General features: G+C 43.5%; 1 protein-coding gene across 2 annotated transcripts in view; it reads right to left on the reverse strand.

Annotated features, from left to right (window-relative positions):
- LOC142590924 (pyruvate dehydrogenase phosphatase regulatory subunit, mitochondrial) overlaps positions 1-21,224 on the reverse strand; it is a 121,499-nt gene that overhangs the window by 52,144 nt on the left and 48,131 nt on the right. For both annotated transcript variants that reach the window (XM_075703323.1, XM_075703321.1), the window contains exon 11: positions 11,801-11,993. In XM_075703323.1, the coding sequence (XP_075559438.1) occupies positions 11,801-11,993 (193 nt within the window). The remainder of the gene's footprint in view (positions 1-11,800; positions 11,994-21,224) is intronic.

Raw genomic sequence — 21,224 nt, forward strand, 5'->3', positions numbered from 1 at the left:
TATGGCCATTCTGAAGCAGGGAAAGCCACTTGGCATTCTCACAAACCTAGCTGTGACCAATTGCCCTTACCGCAACACTATGTAAGCTGCTGGAGTGAATAGTGGTGATGCACCTCAGCTGATGGCTTGAGCATTTCAGGTGGTATCACCCAGCCCAGATAGGATTTTGGCCTCATCTAAGCCCTGAAGACGGCTTAGAATACTTTTCCACTGCGGTGCTCATTGGTGGTCGCTCCCACCGCATGTGGACGCTGCTTGTGATGGACATACATCGAGCTTATGACAATGTGAGCCATGAGGCTACACTTGAGATCCTACAGTGGATTCACTTGCCTTGCCATGCTCGCGCATTCATGCAATCACTTCTTCGTGAGCGCTCCTTTTTGGTCCGCCTTCAGAAAGAACTATGAACAGTTTATGACGAAACGTAGAGTGCCGCAGGGATCCATTCTTGTGCCGATATTGTTTAATGTTGTGCTACTGCAGATGGTGCGGGAATTGTCAAATATTCCGGACGTACGATTCTTAATGTATGCTGATAATGTGACGGTATGGACCACCCATCACTCTTTGAAGCATCAAGAATGGGCACTGCAGGCAGCATTTGAAACAACACTTGCTTGGTGCATGTCAGTGGGGCTCACACTTTCAATGCAAAAGACCTTCAACATAGGCATTGCTAACAGCTAGGGTTGTCGAAAACTTAACCAAGCCCCTCTTCGCCTTGCGCTCGATGGTCACATCTTGGTAGAGGTGACCACAGTCCAAGTACTTGGAGTGGACTTTTCTTCGTCCGGATCGGCATTGCCTTGAATACACTGGGCCTCCAGATCTTCTTCTAGCATGTGTCACCTCTTTTGTCGCATCACCCAGAAATCGGGTGGGGCTCGCACCTGTATTGCTCGGCAGCTGGTTTGCTCTATATTCCAGCCTCGCTTGATCTAGTAAGCATAGTTGCAGGCCATACCAGAGCAGAATGGGCTCAACCGGAAAACCTTAACTGTGAAACAACGCACGTGATTACAGGCCTTCCAAGGCTCACACCTATCATGACACTTCAGGCAGAAGCTAAGGTGAACACACTTGATAAGCTCATTCAATCAAAGACACAAAGTGCAGGTGACAAAACACAGTAGCATTCCTGCGGCTGCTGCCTTGGCGAATTACATGGACCCGTCTTTCCCCTTAATGGATCAATCCTTACTGCCACTAGCACCATGGGGCCACTGCCAAGTGACTTACAACAAGCCAATTGGTTGCATTTGGTAGGTGACTAATCGAAACTCAAATTCCATGAGCACCACTGCAACTGCACCTTCCTGTTCGGAGTTAGAGGAACTAGACCTAAGTGCCTATATGGATGCCACATCAAGTTCGGCAATTTTTCATACTTCCTTAGTATGCCCTTCCTATCAAGGTGTAAACCAGACGTGTTCTTATGAGTTGAATACACCCATTACCTTGGTACTGGGGGAGCTAGTTGCACTCTGCGATGGCCTGACCACTCTGTTACCAATCGCCAAGGTGCAACACCCAAGAAGTGTGATCCTCAACACCGATTCAGTGCAAGTGGTGCGTTCACGCCGTCGTGTCAATCATTCAGCTGGTGTAGTGATGGACTTTCACTGCTGTGCGACGCCTTATCCATGACCGGTTTGAGTCTGCTGGATTTGCTGGATTTGCTGATCAAGTGTTCCCGCTCATACCATGGCAGACGCCGCATGCCATTCCTTGACAGTCGTACACTCATTGCCTCTGCTCATGCTTCTACACTCTGAAACAATGGACATTCAGAAAGAAATTCTTTGGCACACCATATGAGCTCGCACACCACCGTGTAGTTCTGATCTGCCGGCTGGCCTTACCCATCAAGAGGACGTATCACTCTGAAGAGTTTGCATGAGTGTGGCTGTCACACCGTCCACCCTCGCGCAGTGGGGAAATATTGACGTCTCTTCTACATGCCCGTACTGTCCCACACCAGTACAGATGGCAGACCTACAGCACTTGCTATGGACATGCCCTGGTCTGCAATCAGCTCGTCAATGTGATCTGAGCCGTGTGGGTCTCCACCCTAATTGGCCACCAGACTTACACAAATGGATCTTTGGCCCTCATCACCACTACTTTTTGGATTTGATGCAAGAGACAGAGTTTCACAATTGCGTATAACAGTTCTGTTTGATGCCGTAAGGCAAACTAATGCAATAAGAGAGAGAGAGATGAAGAGGAAAGGCAGGGAGGTTGAACAGATATCTGTCTGCAATAACATTTTTTTAGAAGTAGCAGTTCTTAGTGCAAGGTCAGATATACTGGCTTTCCTCCAAATAACCTTGAAAGGAAAACCACATCTTGGCATTGTCTGCAGGTGCTCACTGTCATAAAGATCCGATCCCGTATTTGCAGTAAAAATAAACCTCATGCTAATTATCCACGAAAGACACCACAGCACGGCTTTGATTTGTTTGTCACTCACTGTTAACTAAATTGTTTTACATAATAGAAGGGCCTGATCAGGATGGAAAATAGTCGGACAGCGGCTTCACACATTTGGAAGTACTGTGTTAAACATGGTACGTATTCATCAAATTAAATCTAATACTACAGATAGAGGCTGCATGGCATCTGAATGTAAACGACAGTCAATCAGTAGTACAACAAAATCGATGACAATGTTAACTCTGGAAACATTTCAGCTCACAGCTAAGGTTCTAATGTTGTTCTTGGTGTTATGGCATAGGTATTATGACTTCATCTGCATATTCATCAACAAGCAGTTGTCACTGCACTACGTAGCATACCAAGCAGCTTGTTGATGTATTTAAACTCTCCCTCAGCAATGGTCTCGTGCCATGTTGAGTACCACTTCCACTGCAATTGAACACATGTACCAGCTATCTTTTTATAGAATCCTTATGGCTTTTGTTGCTCTCATTGCAGAACACACTGCTGCTCAGGTGTACACCCCGCCACTCCTTGTCAGGAGACCACGTATTTCATTTCACTGCTGAGACTTGACTGCCGAGTGTGTGTTGAAAATAAATGCTTTTGGTGGGAGATAACACTTTTTCTGTAGTACGAGTGCCTCCAGGTACAATTACACAAAATCCCCACTGTTCCTACCCCACTTCTGTTAATTATCTTGCCTGCTAATTCTCTTTGTATATATCTTCGAGCCAGCCTTCATGTATTGATAAAGCAGAGCAGCACTGAATAAACATTAGTAGAAAACTGTACATTCCCCACCAGTAGTAGCGATGGCGAATATGTTCGTATGTCTTAAACACTCCGGTGTGGCCACATTGTGGATCACTGTGAAAGGAGGCAAAGATTTGTGATCTTAAGCTGCAGGGAATGACCAGTAGCCATCTACGGCCTTCGGGAGCATAGTTGCGTCAGCGGAGCAGCCGATCACGAATGGCAAAATGAACAGCTTGGTATCAGAGGGATCGGGATACAGGAATGGTTGACGATCCAGAAAGATAGTCGAAAAGAGAAGCGATCCATGGGTCACGGCATCATTCGGTGCCAACTGAGTCATGGTCAAGAGATGACATGGAGTGTGTGCACGTGGTTCCACAGGTCGAGTCAGGAGGTAGAGGTGAATGGGACAGGAGAGCGTCTGTGTCAGTGTGCTTGCATTCGCAGTGAAAGATGACGCGAATATCATACTCCTGGATTTGGAGTGCCCAGCATGCTAGCTGGCGAGATGGATATTTCAACACACCGAGCCAACAAAGCATGTGGTGATCCATTACTAGGTCGTATGGGCGGCGTTATAGGTATGGGTGGAACTTGCCAAGCACCCAAAATAGAACTAAGCACTCTTTTCAGTCATACTGTAATTGGCTTTTACTTTTGTCAGCGTACGACTCGCATAGGCGACAATGTATTTGGAGTAGCCAGGCTTTTGTTGTGGGAGAACGGCGCCAAGACCGACCCCACTGGCATTTGTATGTATTTCAGTTGCAGCTGTCAGGTCGAAATGGTAAAGAATAGGCGGAGAGGTAAGAAGGTGACGCAGTGTAGCAAACGCATCGACGCATGTGGGAGACCAGGAGGAGAGGTCCATGCCACAGCATAAGAGCTGGGTCAACGGCAACATGATCTATGCGAAACCGCGCACAAAGTGCCCAAAATATGAGCATAGGCCCACAACACTGTGAAGCTCTTTGATGTTAGTAGGCTTCAGGAACTCAGCAACTGCATGAAGTTTCACAGGGTCGGGTAAAATGCTGTGCTTGGACACGGTGTGGCCTAAGATGGTCAGCTTTTACACAGCATTTTTTGAGGTTGAGTTGGACGCCAGCATTATTCAGACACATCAAAACATGTCTAAGGCGAGTAGGCAGGTCGAAAAATCAGAAGAGAAAACCACGACCTTGTCAAAGCAACATAGACATATAGACCACTTGAGGCCACGCAGAATATTATTCATGAGTTGTTCAAACGTGTCAGGTGCGTTGCAAAGTCTGGAGGGCATCACACTGAATTCATATAGGCTGTCAGGTGTAATAAATGCAGTTTTCTGGCGATCGGCTTCAACCATTGGAACCCGCCAGTAGCCAGAACACAAGTCTAGGGATGAAAGGAGTTCTGCTCCTTGAAGGCTGTCAAGGGCGGCGTTGATTTATGGCAAAGGATAGATTCTCTTACACATTACCTTATTTAATTGCCAGTAGTTAACGCAAAAGCGAAAAGACCCGTCCTTCTTGCAAACGAGAATGACAGGAGATGCCCAGGGACTGTGGAATGGTTGAATAATGCCACGGCATAGCATATCGTCGACTTGGTCGTCAATGATGTGATGCTCTTTGACAGAGACGCGGTGCGGTCTTTGACGCAATGGCTAGCGTAAACCAGTGTCAATTTAGTGCTGCACTTCCGATGTTCAGCCCAATTGCAGCTGAGAAACATAGAAAGAATTTCTAAAGTGGTGTAGAAGCTGAAGAAGCTCGGAGTGTTCGGAAGGGGTTAGTGTAGTAGCGATGGAACTCGAGAACATGTCACTCGATGACTCTTAAAGAATTGAAAGGGCACGTAGTTCAGTGGAGTCAATATGGCAAGAGTCGTCTGGCACAGTAACAAAGAACAAAGAGTCAAGGTGTTCCACACAGCCGAGACATTCGCCAACAAGCAACGTAACAGACGCAAAAAGGGGATTGTCCACAAAAATATTTCTGAGGCCAGTGGTGATGTCGAGCATTGCAAAAGGCAGTGGAACGGCTTTGCAACTCATAAATATGTCAGACCGTGCAAAGAAGACCATAGCATCGGTGACGGCACCGCAGAAGACTGGGACAAGGGCAAAAGAGCCAGGCAAAATATCAGTGTCCTCGCGCACGACTTTAGGCGGCTGATCCAGAGCATCATGGAATGGTGCGTCACACAACAGCAAAAATTCATCTTCAGCTTGTGCGCAGTTGATGACGGTTTTATGACAGGATAGGAAATCCCACCCAAAGGTGACGTCATGCGAGCAGGCAGAAAGAACAATAAACTCGACAATGTACATAATGCCTTGTATAAGTACATGGGGAGTACAGGCTGTGAGAGGTGTGACATGCTGCACGCTTGCCCTGTGAAGAGATAGTCCAGAGAGCAGTGTGGTCACCTTGCACAGCGAACGGCAGAGTTTGGCAGCTTTAACAGAAATGGCGGCGCCAGTGTCCACAAGTGCAAAAGTAGAAACACCTTTGACACATATTGTGACCATGTTAACAGGACAGGAGTGAGGACTTGGGCAGTTCAAAGATGGCACAGTTCTTGCCTCTTGAGGCACTTAGTTTTCCTGGTCGGAAGGTGCAGGTCGGCAACGCATTGGGGAGAGCGACCGTCAACGAGGAGATGGTGAACGGCGCAACAGAATTTTAGAGAGGTCAGCACAAAGATACCGCTAGGAGGGACCTGGGGCCGATTGGCACATGGGCTGACTGCCACACTAGAACAGTCGGGCAGCGTCACTGGAAGTTTGAAGGCGACGGCGGTAGCAATAGCAAGCTATATGTCCCGAAGTGCAGCAGATGCAACAAATTGGATGATTGTCAGCCATCTGCCAAGGATTTCTGACGCTTGATCCGGCCCAAGACACAGTAAGAGCAGTGGATGGAGCAGACTGTTGCAGGATCGAGAAAGGTGGCTGGGGAACCCTATGCACCACCTGCGCATAGGGGTGAGGTGTGGCTACATGCTGCACTGCCTGTGCATCAGTAAGAGGTGCAGCCACAGGTGGCTGGTGGTTAGCGACAGGAGCAGCTTGAGCGATCTTATAGGCAATGACAGTGTGGAGCGATGGAGGCAGATGACAGGATGGCTCCTGAGTGAAGGGGACCAACACAGTTGACAGGCAACTTCCTCGCCCACAAAGTCTTGAATTTGCTGAAGCAGTGGAGAGTGTTCGGAAACGGCAACGGGATTCGATAGCAAGTCGGCGGTTGACTGAGGCTGCCAAGTCAGGGTGTGTTGTTTCTTCAACTTATCGTAGCCCTGACATAAGGCGATGACTTCAGAAACGGTGTGTGCATTCCTGGCTAGGAGCATCTGAAATACACAATCTTCGATGCCTTTGGGAATGTGCTGAATTTTATCATATTCAGGAGTGACGGCGTTCACACATTTACAAAGGTTGACGACTTCTTCAATGTAGCTCGTGAAAGTGCTGTGCACGGGCTCGCAAGCACTGTTCAGCACATAGTTTGTGGACAGCAGGTTGACCAAACACTTGAGTAAATGACATCTTGAAAGTTGACCGTATCGGGATGTCGCCTTCGTGGTTGTGTTACCAGAGTGGGGCAATGCCAGTAAGATAAAATATGACGTTGGTCAACTTTGCGACGGCATCCCACTTGTTATGTGCACTCCCCCATTCATATGACGCAAACCAGTTTTCCACATCAGTGTCATGTAACACTGAAGACCTTCGGATCATGTTGCCAAGGGACCCCAGTGCAGGCGCTGGACTGGGGCGAATGTGCCGACGAGTCTGTCGGTCATGATGGGGTGAAAGCGTTTGGGTTTGAAGCTCCAGGGTGCAAGTGACGGGGGAATTCCAGCAACTTCCACCAACTGATAAGAGGTTTATTGGTGGTGTCACTCAAGGATGCTATGAGTTTAAAGAATGGCGAGGCAGCGTGAGGCACCGTCTCGAAAGACACCAGCGACCAGCAGCGTGAGCAGAGCGAATCTTGCTTTGGTGATGCTGCTGGATGGTGGTGCATCTTCTTGCTCACACATTCAACATCCTGGTGGTCATTCTGATGTAACTTTTTCATTGCCAAGGCTAGCACAGATGTGTGCATGCACGAGCAGATGTGAACTAGCTAACACATTATTTTTAGGAATGAAATAACAGTGGACCAGATGCATAGCCATTGCCACTGGGCAATACCTTCTGATTGAATTTAATTAAGCAAAGAATCAAATTAACCAGGAAAAAGAAAGCTGGAGGAAGTTCACTGTACTTGGTTTTACAGTACGTAACTATGGTGTATGCCGTTTCATGCCTATATCCTTTGGTTTACATTTGAGGTGGCCAAACGAGCAGCTTGCTGACACCACTGTGGCACTCGTGTGTCAGCGTGGTACTGATATGCTGGTACGAAAGAATGCTGAAATTTAGGAATTGCAGTCAGTAAAAGATGTCAACACTGTTTGAAAACAGCCAGCATCATAAGCCGTGTTGAATACTAGTTGCTAACAATGTTAAAGTCAGACCACATTAAACCGTAGGTCAAAAAAAGACAGAGCACAAGCAGAAGAATGAAGATGCACATAAGCACTACACACAGATCAAATTTTATTAAGAAAGATAAGCTTGAATAAAAACCAGAAAGCACAGGTGTGTGCTTAGTACACAGAATCAAGCATAGCAAACATGACAAAATTAGGCTATCTCCATATCACCACGAAATCAAAACAACAAACAAGCACCATATCACTGCAATCGACATACAAAATCTCAGCCTGGTTTATGTGCCCGGAAGGCTGGCACCCACACGTGTCCACCTATATACATATAAAATAGGCTCCTACTACTTGCCTAGCCTAAACATTGCAATGTCGATATAACGCTGGTGTTGTTCAAAAGCACCTTATCACCACACATCCTACAATGCTGAATAAGGTGAAAAAAGTGACTCTTCCTTTTTCTTCTCTCCTTTTGTGATCAGCCCTTATCAATTTGTTGATTTCTTTGTTCTACTAAAATACTTTAAGGTTAGTCTGAAAGATTTCACAGTAAGCATGAGATGAAATGTTACTGTATATTATGCAATCATCAGCAAAAATGTTCATTCAGGAGGTCAGCTAGTATGTCAATAAAGTAAAGTGGAGAGAGTAACAAATTAAAAATGGCTACCCTGTGGCACATCAAACAGTACAAGAGAAGCGTTAAGGTTATCAGAATACTAGTAAAGTTAAGATGACGTGATGTTCTTAATCCATGCAAGGAGGTTTGCGTGAATCAATGACAGGATAACTAGACATGGGAAACAGAGACTGTAATCAACATAAAATATTTTGAGAAGTTTGAGAAACTGACAAAAACTGTAAACTTGAATTTAAGCACCTTTGAATGAGAGTATGTCATGCAAAAAGCAGGTGAGGAATGTTTTGCATAAATCCGTAATCCTAATGAAAACTATGTGGGCATTAAGCCATTTGCTTCCACAGCCACCGATCCACTGGCCACCAGCCGCGACGGCCAATGCCAAAGTCAGAGTGACCCGTGATTCACTGGTCACTAAAAGAACAGTTGTTTCTGGATATTTTTCATGGATGGCAGCACATTGTAGGCTATTGTCTAGTTGTTTTGGGTTTCGCACACAGATGGGCATATTTGTCTACACTTTCAGCAGGGATTGTTTGTACAACAACAGAAAGCTACCTGCTCGCTAGACTCCACTCTTGTTGTACCACAATACTGTACCAGGTTCAAGAAAAGCATACAGGCTTCTCAGTGGGCTCATTTTTAACAGCCCATAATAATGAAAACTGCAACACAGAACCATTCGATGCTGTGCTTTTATAGTTTTCAAGGGTTAAGTTTAAAAGTTCAAGAGGTGTTATGAGTGCAAAAAACGCAAAAGTGCAAATTGCATTCCTGCACATTTTAAACTTTTTTTAATGCTCACTTTCTAGTTTTTTTTTTTACTGCATCTGATGCAGAAGTTTTTTGTGAACAAAATAAATCAGACATTTTGTAAATGCGATATCTGTAGCAGATATTATAGCAATTTTCAATGTAGAGCACGCCCAACGAAGCAGGAAAACGTGCCGCAGAACACTAGACACGGTGGAGTACTGAACGGGTAGAAACAAAGCGGTTAAACATGGTGCTATGCTCTTTCATGCCAATGATGATGCTTCCTAAATCTACCCTTACTTACGCCAACAACCTCCATGTGCTCTCAAACTAAAATTCAAAGCCAGACACAGTGGTCTCAATTTATACACGTCACACTCAAACAGTTGTTGCCAAAAGCAGCAGCAGCTGTCAAACAGGTGCATAAATTAATATTCTTGCAAGAAGACCATGAAAATTTTGTTTCCAAACTGCTAACAACCAGATATAGATATACCCCCATGATTTTATATTTTAGAGCAAATCACAGCAAGCAATTATAAGTTCTCTTGCAAAAATTACAAAAGTTCTTGCTTAAAATATGTTGCCAGAAACAAATTTGCCCATTCTTCATCACAATGAATCACCATATTTTTCTTTTTTGTGTGAAGTACTTATCAAGCATGCTTTCAGATAAAGGGACATTTCAGTTCCCGCCCTAAAATCGAACGGCACTACTATAACGACAGATGCTGAAAAGGTTGAATTGTTTAATCTACATTTTAAATCAGTGTTTTCACAGGAACTAGTGACTGACACGACCACATCACTTTCTCCTAACTATGCCTCTAACCACTGAATGCCTGAAATAAACATCGATGTACATGGTATCAACTGTCTTCTGCGAGAATCGGACACCTCTAAATCTATGGGTCCTGATAGAATTCCATCCTATATTCTAAAGAAATATGTCATGGCATTGTTACACAATATCTCTGTATTATATTTCAAATCTCGTACTAGACTGGGTTGATTCCACAGGACTGAAAAATTGCGGCTGTTAATCCCATGTTTAAATCAGGAGACAAGAAACTGGTGGAAAATTACAGGCCTATATCCTTAACTTCAGTATCCTGCAAGGTCCTTGAGCATATATTGTATAGTCAATTATTTAAACACATTGAATCTATTAACTTTTTTACTGCCTCACAGCATGGTTTTCATAATGGTTACTCATGCAACACATAATTAGTTAAATTCCAACACTTTATAGGTAACTCCTTTGATAAGAATAAACACATAGATGCACTATACCTTTACTTTAAAAAAGTGTTTGACACAGTATCTCATCACTTGCTGAACATTAAGTCAACGTCTTTGAACGTAGATAATAAAACCCAAAACTGGATTTGAAACTATCTGAATGGTTGTAACAGAACATGCTTCTTAATGGGTGTAGATCAACACACATAACCATATCTTCAGGAGTGCCCTAGGGCAGCGTTCTAGGGCCACTATTATTCCTCATATATATTAATGACATTGTAGATGACATACAGTCACCCTTAAAATTATTTGCAGATGACTGTGTTCTTTAAATAAAAACAGAGAAATAAATTCACCATCAGATGTAACAATCTTGCAGAGGGACCTTGATAAAATAGAAAATTGGTGTTTATGCTGGCAAATGAATCTGAATATTAGTAAGTGTAATCACGTCCATTTTTCCAATAAGAAATTCGAACCTCAAACACAGTACAAAGCTGAACATAACAATAAAAACTGTCTCAGAGTGCAAGTATCTTGGTGTTTACTTCACGCCAAAACTTAAATGAAACGTACATATCCAGCAGTCAGTATCCAAGGCAAGAAAAATGTTGTTTTTTATTAGTAGAAATTTCAAATCAAGATCTAAAGAAGTTAAAGAAACACTTTGCTTTTTGCATGACAGATCTATCCTCAATTATGCCTCTATGATTTGGGATCCACATCAGGACTATTTGTAACAATAGGAAAACTTCAAGATCAGACTGCACGTTTCGTCTCCAATAATTACAACCATTTCAAAAGTATCACTGAAATAAAAACATTGCTGGGACGGGAAACGTTATTCACCAGAAGAAAAATTTTTTAACTCAAGTTCTTCCACCATATTTTCTACAATCAAACAGGCATTGATAGCCGTAACTACCTGTCAGAGCCAACTTATGTCACGACTCGACCACTCAAATAAGGTGCGGGAATACAGCTGTAATATGCACCGTTTTGCCAACTCCTTTCTTCCACAAACTATGACAGTTTGTGGAAGAAAACCCTTCTGAGACTGGAATTTGTTACCGGAGGAATGTGTTTCAATATCTGATAATCACGATTTTTATTCCTGCCTGTGTTTGTGACAATGCACTACTGTCTTAATTTTGTTTTAATTTTCTGTTACGCTTGAAAATGTTCACTTACTGTTTGCTCCCACCTTGATGTTGCTTTACTTTATACATTCTTTACTTATTTTTGTGAACAATTTAATACATCATTCTCTAACTGTCCCCCTACGATAATGCCTTCAAGGCAAGGCAGATATTCTGTAAATAAATAAATAAAATAAATAAACACCTACTTCGTTTTACCAAACAACCAAAAAAATCCTTCCTTTGCCATTTATATATATAAAAAAAAAAAAAGCCATCAATGCCAAAACATAAAGAAACAGTAAAAAACACCTTGATTAAACAATCAACAAACCTGGTGCCTCAGTCATGCGATCTCGAAGAAAATGAGCATTGTTATGAATTCCGATGAACCTCCGTATGTCAATGTCCCACAGGTCAAGCTTCGGCTCTCCTTTTGCAATCCATTCAGCTGTGACTTCCCCCAAGCCACCAGCAGCCTCAATGCCAACAGACTTCATTCCAGAGGCCACAATATAGTTCTTTGCCTAAAAGCAAGCACAAAAAGTGTTGATAACTAAAATTTACGCAAGTACTACAACCAAGATCAGGACAAAGTAGGCTACACATACAAAAGTTTATGTGTATCTAATCTAACTGAGCACGTAAATATGGCTACCTTTCCCCCCTCATCTCAGCACACAGATTGAACAGAAGGCTCCTGTTCAGCAGATCTTACTTAAAGGGACACTAAAGGGCAATATTAGAATGTATTAGTAGATTACACATCTGCAATAGCAAAACTTCTATTCTTACCACGGCTTGGAAAGTCAGAAAAGAAGCAAAATCAAAAGATGGGTAGCGACACTGTGAAGGTCCTGCACTAGCTTACAGGGATGTTAAAGGGACACTAAAGCGAAAAAATAAATCAGTTTAGACTAATGAAACATTGTTTGAGAACCCTGCAGGCAGTCATTTCAAAAGAATAGTTTGATTATTAGATGAGAAAATGAAGGTACAAGTATCAGTATTTGAATTTCGCGCCGAAACTCCAGCGCGGGTACGTCACCGTGACGTCAGGGATTCCAAAGTATGTTTTCGCATTTGGGCCGTGTTGGCTGAATAAAGGTTCCCGAAACTTGCCATGTTTAAAATTTGGTTCCTTTAGAACACAATGCAGTCGATCTGTACCTCTATATATAATTAGTAGACCCTAGAAGATGCCATCAAAATCCAAGACGTCGCAGCCCCCAGGTGCGGGAACTTAAGTAGGCGTCGCCACCCGTATTTCGTTCTTGCGCTTTTTCTGGCTTACCAAACGTCTTATCGTTGTAAAAGTGGTGTTTTTGGTGTTGTAGAACGGTAATTTACTGATGCAGAAGAAATCGTTTTTCACTTTAGTGTCCCTTTAAGGATTTTGACAGCATCTACTTGAGCCTAGTTAATTGTGTAGCAGTAAAGATTACCATTCCATCTAAAGGAACCAAATACTCAATCTAGCAGTTTTTACCCCATTTCCCACACCAGACCACCCTAAAAATGTGAAAATATGTGAACATCACTGGCATCACACCGACTTACAGGAGCTGAAGCTTGGTCACGAAATTCAATTAAAGAAAATTTGGCCTTAGTTCTCTCCAGTGATAATCAACCTTCTTCCACCAAAATGAATGCAGTGGTGTGCCAGCCAGTTTAGGATTTGAAGTAACCTTTGGAGAAGGAAAAATGTTGTTCTGGAACAGTTTAGGAGTAGCCACAACAGCATTTTGTAGTAGCAGTTTTGGAGCAGAAAAATTTGTCTTTTAGGAACACTTGGAGTAGTAAAGCAGTAATCTGCAGCCATTTGGCAAAGCTTGTTATTACTGTGCAATCAGTAAGTCCTGCTCAAGAGTGAAGCAAGACACAAAGCCAACAGCGACCAATCAAGCTTGCCTTCCCATGGATGGTATACCATGAACGGCATGTTGCAAACGTTTCTATTTGGGTAGGCAAGGAACTTAATTTTATGGACAATTAAATAAAATTTTGTAGCCTAACGAGAACAAAGATATGCACCTGAGCACAAAACAGACAAAAAATTACAAATGAGTTAGAACAATTTGTGCCGTGAGGTACAAGACAAAAAATGATGGCAAATGTCTTATGTGCATTCCAAATGACAGATGTATTTTGATATGCTTTACCACACTAGACAAACTGTGTATTATGCCCAATAACAATGTTAGAAGCTCAACAAGAGACTATGCATGTCTGAACGGCACCAAGATGAGATTCCTCCATATGGTGTGTCGCAAAGATGGTGACGGCGGTCAAGAGCAACATTCGTACCATCCCATATACTCCCTTTCGTTGTGCGACAATTTTTCAGCTTCCCGTGTGGCCTCTGCAAATTAATAGATACAAGTCGATTCAACATAATACCGTAATTTTTGGCGCCGATAACTGAATGATCTTCCGAAGCACTACCTATTACTGACCCCAGGGGTTCAAATTGATGATGATTATGTGTGGTGTTTTATGGCGCAAGGGCCACATTTGGCCAAAGAGCGCCAGGCCAATGGTAACGAGATCAATGTGAAGCGATAAATTATGAGCAATGGATGTGACAGGGTTGTAAAGGGGCCTAAAAGACGGTCACTGTAAAGCATGTAAGAGCCCGTGTGTAAAGTGTGTAAGAGCCCATGTCCATCGCCTGTTGCGAGGCACTGGACACGCGCTCTTCCGAGCACTGTGTTTGATGTGAAGGCCTCGGCACGTGTGACGACACCTTTGAGGCCACCTGCCCAGAGGTGGATGGCCCCTTCTGCTGGGTTGGCGGAGCAGCGCTAGCTGCGGCCGCCAAGGGGGCCAATGGCGTCACCGCCGGCTCACTGCATGTGGGCCGGACAGCCACCGGGAGTCGTTGTGACACCGCCCCCTGACGCACCACTTCGGCAAAGCTGTTCGCTGGCAGGTAGGCCACTCGCCTATGAGCCTCTTTAAACATTATGTTTTCCTTTACTTTGATTGTGACTATTTCTTTTTCTTTCTACCAAGACGGGCATGACCGCGAGTATGCGACATGCTCACCATCACAGTTCATGCAGTGTGGAGCGTTTTTGCGTGTTTCAAAGGCATAGTCACGGGAACTGCATTTTGCACATGTCTGCCGGCCTCAGCAGTTTGGGAACTGTGGCCAAAACGCTGGCATTTGAAACAGCAGACAGGATTTGGAACATATGGCCTGACCCGTAGCTTTACATAGCCGGCCTCGAGTGTCTCAGGCAGAATACTTGAGCAAAAAGTGAGTACAAGATGCTTGGTTTTTATCTCCTTGCCATCGCGCCTTAGCATAATTCTTTTAACATTGGTCACGTTTTGGTCACTCCAGCCTTCCAACAGTTCAGCTTCTGTTAGCTCCATCAGATCATCGCCAGAAACAACAGCATGGCTGGTGTTCATAGTTTGGTGTGGGGTTATTGTGACTGGGATTTCCCCGAATGACACAACTTATGGAAAATTTAGAGTTGTTTCAGATCGCAGAGTTCCAAAAGGGGATCGCCGCTAGCCATTTTCGATGCTTTATAGCCTGCACCAAGAGTTTCAGTGAGATATTTAGACATGAGAAAACGAGAAATAATTCTCATGGTTTTTTTCAGGTTTGTTAGAATGAACTACATGGAATCAGGGGAAATTTGGCGATTTGTTTCCAAGAAATGGGAAAACATCTTTGGTGCACCCTCATTTCTGAGGGCGATCAGGGAGTCGGGGGGAAAGAGGTGGCTATTAGTAGTACGGAGTTTTTGGCGGGGATGGCCACCGCCCACCATGGAGCCCAACCAGGGGACGACACAGGATGAAAAGTTTTCAGTTCTGCGCACGCCAGCGGTACCACCCCGCTATTACCAAATACATATACCCAAGGCTGGATATAATGCACAAGGTTAACCCTTGATGCCCACGAAGTCGGAAGTAACAGAAAAATAAAGAGAAGACAGGAAAGATTGAAAGTGAGAGAAAGAAGAAGGTTGGAGGTAGCGAGAGACGGGAAAAAGCAACTACCGATTTCCCCCAGGTGGGTCAGGCTTGGGGTGCCGTCTACGTGAAGCCGAGGCCAAAGGATCGAGTGTGTTGCCGCCGCCAAGGGTCCAAGGTCCAAGCACCCGGCATTGGCTCAACCCACAAGATCCCCTTTTCCCCGGACACGGCTAAGCCGCGCACGGTTAGACGCGGGAGAGTCCAACCCTCGTGTGCTCGGGTACGTGGTGTCGCAACACACCAAACGTCTGCTTACGCAGACATCCCTGCGGGGAGGAGTTCAAATTGTCACAGGCACATCCGAAATAGCTCTGAAGGCCTGCCAGTACAATTATTAGGCGTGTCGGTTCTCGTACTGTGACAGAAGACGGCGGGTGCACACGTGTACAATTAAGGAATACATATTGTGTCCTGTGACAAATGCCTCTTCCCCCTCGTGGTAAGCTTCACTGCAATGTTTCACGTATGCTTCCCCGCGTAACACTGCTATACTGAGGCGAAGCTTGACTTTTGGGAAATGGCATTATGCAAGCTTCGAAGCCATTGGCAAGGATTACATAGGTGGAGTCGGCGCCATTGTCATCAGCGGCGAATTGTTTTAATCCAAAACACGGCACCAAACAACAAGAAGCTCGGTAGCAAACGTCGAAGTAGCTAGGCCTCTGCGTGCGAGAGCGCCTGTTCGAGGCGGCGTGATAATCAAAATGGCGACAGCGGTGGTGGCTTCGATCAACGCCGTTTCGGTCCTGCGGTCAAGGCAAAAAGCCCAGAAAATCGGACGGTGAAGGGTTTTTCAGTACGAAATTTCAGACGTTCTTACACACTGAATGTATGGGGTACCGTGGCGGTCCCGTGAAGATGTCCGCGTTATCAACGTCCGGAAAATAGCTCCTTGACTGTAGTTGCATCATCATCATCATCATCATCATCATCATCATCCTATTTTATGGCCCCTGCAGGACGAACGTCTCTCCCTGCAATCTCCAATTACCCATCCAGCTGATTCCAACTAGCGCCCACGAATTTCCTTATTTCATCGCCCCACCTAGTCTTCTGCCGTCCTCGACTGCGCTTTTCTCTTGGTACCCATTCTGTAACCCTAATGGCCCAACGGTTATCTAACCTGCACCACATGCATCACATACCCAGCTCCATTTTTTTTCTCTTAATGTCAATTAGAATATCGGTTATCCCTGTTGGCTCTCTGATCCACACCGCTCTCTTTCTGCCTCTTAATGTTATGCCTAGCATTCTTCATTCCAGCGCTCTTTGCACGATCCTTACCTTGTTCTCAAGCTTCTTTGTCAGTATTCAAGTCTCTGCCTTGTATGTCAGCACCGGTAAAATGCACTGATTGTACACCTTCCTTTTCAATGATAATGGTAAGTTCCAGTCGGGAGCTGACAATGTCTGCCATACATGCTCCAACCTATTTTTATTCTTCTGTGAATTTTCCTCGCATGATTAGGGTTTCCTGTGATTAATTCACCTAGGTAAACATACTCCTTCACAGACTCTAGAGGCTGACTGGCAATCCTGAACTCTTGTTTCCTTGCCTGGCTAGTGATCAGTATCTTTGTCTTCTGCATATTAATCTTCCAACCCCACTCTTACACTCTCTCTGTTAAGGTCCTCAATCATTTGTTGCAACTCGTCTGCAGTGTTGCTGAATAGAACAACGTCATCTGCAAACCAAAGATTGCTGAGATATTCACTGTCATCTTTATTCCTAAGCCTTCCCAGTTTAATAGCTTGAAAATTTCTTCCAAGCACGCAATGAATAGCATTGGAGAGATTGTGTCTCCTTGTCTGACCCCTTTCTTTATAGACATCTTCCTACATTTCTTGTGTAGAGTTAAAGTAGCTGTAGAATCTCTAGATACTTTCCAAGATATTTACGTAAGCGTTCTGTACTTCTTGATCACATAATGCCTCTATGACTGCTATTATTTCTACTGAATCGAATGCCTCTTCGTAATCTCTGAAAGCCATATAGAGAGGCTGATTGTACTCTGCAGATTTCTCCATTACCTAATTGATTACATGGATGTGAACCATTGTACAGTACCCCTTCCTGAAGCCAGCCTGTTCCCTTGGTTGACTAAAGTCCAGTGTTGCCCTTATTCTATTGGAGATTATTTTGGCAAATATTTTATATAATACTGGGGGTAAGTTAATGGGCCTATAATTTTTCAATTCTTTAACATCTCCCTTTTTGTGGATTAGTATAATGTTTGCATTCTTTAAGTTTTCTGGGACCCTTGCAGTCGACAGACACTTTTGTATAAAAAGCCGCCAGTTTTCCAAGCATTAGGTATGTCTCCTCCACCTTTGATTTAATTGACTGTTATTCCATCTTCTCCTGCCGCTTTTCCCAGTTTCATATCTTACAAGGCCCTTCTGACCTCATCGCTAGTTATAGGAGGAGTTTCTGTATCGTATTCATTACTGTTTCTTATGGAGGTATCGTGGCTCCTCTAGGTACTCCTTCTATTACCTCTATTACTTCCCTCTATTACCTATTATCCTCCTTATCTTTCAGTGCATACATCTTGGTTTGTCCTATGCCAAGTTTCCTTCTCACTGATTTCAGGCAAAGTTGATTTTTTATGGATTCTTAAGTCTTTCTCACATTATAATTTCGAATATCCCTTAATTTCACCTTGTTAATCAGTTTTGACAGTTCCGCGAATTATATCTCTTGAGTTGGACACTTTCATTCTTTGTCGTTTCTTTATTAGGTCCTTTGTTACTTGGTAAAGCTTGCCTACTGCTTCCCCTGGTGCCTTGCCTCCCACTTCCAATTGCTGCCTCTGCAGCCAGCCTAGTTATGGTTTCATTCGTTACCCCTATGCCATCTTCATCTCTCTGTTCTAAGGTCGCACATTTGGTTGCAAGTACCAGCCCGAATTTGTCTGCTTTTGCCCTTACCGCCTCTAGGTTGGCCCGTTTCTACTTGACCAATTTTACTCTTTCTCTCTTCAAATTGAGGTGAATCCCAGCCCTCACTAACCTATGATCACTGCACTTTACCCTACCTATCACTTCTAGCTCCTGCACTATGCTGGGATCGGCAGAAAGTATGAAATCAGTATCATTTCTAGTTTCACCATTTGGGCTTTTCCAAGTCCACTTTCTGTTGCTACACTTCCTGAAAAAGGTGTTCATTATTCGAAGCTTATTCCTTTCTGCGAATTCTACCAGCATCTTTCCTCTAGCGTTTCTAGAATCGACGCCATAGTTGCCAATTGCCTGTTCACCCACCTGCTTTTTCCCCACTTTTGCATTGAAGTCACCCATTACTACTGTATACCGAGTTTGCACTTTTCTCATCGCTAATTCTACATCTTCGTAAAAGTGATCTATTTCCTCATCGTCGTGACTGGATGTTGGAGCATAGGCTTGTACTACCTTTAAGCTATACCTCTTATTAAGGTTGATTACGACTACTGCTACCCTCTCATTAATGCTGTAGAATTAGTCAATGTTGCCCGCTATGTCCTTATGGATTAGGAATCCTACCCCATATTGCTTCTTATCAGGGAGACCTCTATAGCAGAGGGCATGGCCGTAGTGACCCTAGTGAAAACATTGCACTGCCGTGAAAAGGCGAAAATACCGCACTTCTGCGCAGTTGGTGCAAATAAGTACTTGAGTGGGGGCAGCCAGGAGCAGGCAAGTCTAAATGTAGCAAAATGGCACAAATGGTGCAGTGGGAGTCATTGTGAATGAATCTGGGTTTTGAAAGGATACCAGTTCACCCTGACTTAGTGTTGCTCTTTAGTGTCCCTTTAGGCAGAACTTGTGATATATGTCCAGATTCAGTCTTTATTTCAAGAAAATCTGTTATAAGCACATTAAAAGAAAATGGAGGCATGTGTCATGGTTTGAGAACTGCAAGTGGGGCCTCGTGGAAAACAACAGTCAATAAAAATATTGCTGGCATTATCAGATAAGAAACAAGCTGCCACAACATATATTGAGTGTTCCATAAATAGAAGTGCCAGGTATACACAACTCTGCCAACTATAGTACCACTGGCTCACTTGTGCTTTAATTTGACACACAGCATTAAGCAGTGGGTTCAGTTTATTACCACATTTGCGTGTATTACTTGCCCCACTTGCTTTGTTCACAATAAATCCATAGTGCACATAGTTTGTGGTGATGCTACTCAAGAAGTGGTGGTTTCCCTACAAAGCAATGGTGATGCCCCATCTGTCACTGATACAGTAAAACACGCGATCCACCATGTTTCACCATAATGATGAAAGATGGTGCCACCATGGCACTTTGTTGCAAAATATGAGCGTAAACAAGTCAACTGATTAGCTGGAAGACTAGTGTATACCTGGTACCCCCATTTATGGAACACTTGGCATAGAAGGAAGCCAAATATATTAATGTGGGCACAGTTGAACAATACACTTAGCCGGTACCTTTTGGCATGAACCACATTCCTTGAAAGTTTCACTGAACTTGGAAAGCATCGACAAAAGAACACAGTAATCATCGCCTCACAAATTAAAGGGGCACTAAAGGCAAACATTAAATAAATGTATATTGTTTAATTACCTTTCCAGAAACCTCAGAATGTTTATTTCATGCGAAGAGGTGAGCTAGTTGCAGAGGGAATTGAGACTGAAGGGGCCACACAATAATTCCACTGGTAAGATATCTTGAAATAATTGAAGTAAATAAATGTTCCTAGCAAGCTGCATGTATATAGCTTATGTTCAGCCAGGTAGTAAAGCCTGCTCTTTGTCAAATACTTATAGCATAAAGAAGGTGCCACATTCCCATATAAATGACTGACAGACTTGCGTGAAGTGGCAGCACCAATGAGTTCTTGTGTAGGAAAATTCCATCAAATTGACCTCTGCAATTTCTTGCATCTTTAAATGCAACATGATTATTTTTTTTACTAGTTGTTCACTACAATTTACCAATTATAAAGGAGACATGTTACGTTATGGGAGCTGGTACCATATTTTCATAGTAGTAGCGCCAATCCTGTACCAAGTTCACGTCATTTTCTCACTTACAGAGTTACCGTTCCCACTAAAAATGATGCTTTAGACAGACTGAAACCCTAATTAATAACATCAGCTAGACTTAATACCTGCGCTTATTCTCTCTTTAATGCTGCAAACATATCAACACATATAAGAATATGTTGGCACACTAGTTGGCTTGACATGGTTACATATGTTGTACAACATATATAAAAATGGACAATGGGAGAGAAGAAACCAGGACACATGCTGGTCCTGTGTTCTTCTCATCGTTTGCCCATTGCTGGTACACACTGTATAACTAGGGTTCAGTGTTTTCAGTTTAAACCAATAAATACCAAAAAAGGCAAACAAAATTTTTTTAAACTAATCTGGTTTTAACCGAAAAGGGTCAAAGAAAATAAATTCACCAGAGAGATGTATTTCCTTCATCCCTTCATAGTCACATCCCTATGTGGCATTGTGCCTTTGCCATAGACAGGTTCTCAAAAACTTTGTTATTCTGTATTTGGATGCAACTGCACTCTTGAAGAGCAGGATGTGCAGTCATACAGCACGTTTCAGTGTCAATAAGTCAGTGAACTGGATATTCATGTGGGGAAAAAAACATTAAGGTGAATGCAGATAATTATCTACTGAAAGAAAGCAGGTAAAATTTAATCTAAAAAATATATTCATCAAGAAAACCCCCAATTTCTGATGGAAACAAAAACCAAAAAAAGTGTGCAGACTATTGAGAGAATGAAA

This window comes from Dermacentor variabilis, chromosome 1 (genome assembly GCF_050947875.1).
Source record: "Dermacentor variabilis isolate Ectoservices chromosome 1, ASM5094787v1, whole genome shotgun sequence".
Lineage (NCBI taxonomy): Eukaryota > Metazoa > Arthropoda > Arachnida > Ixodida > Ixodidae > Dermacentor > Dermacentor variabilis.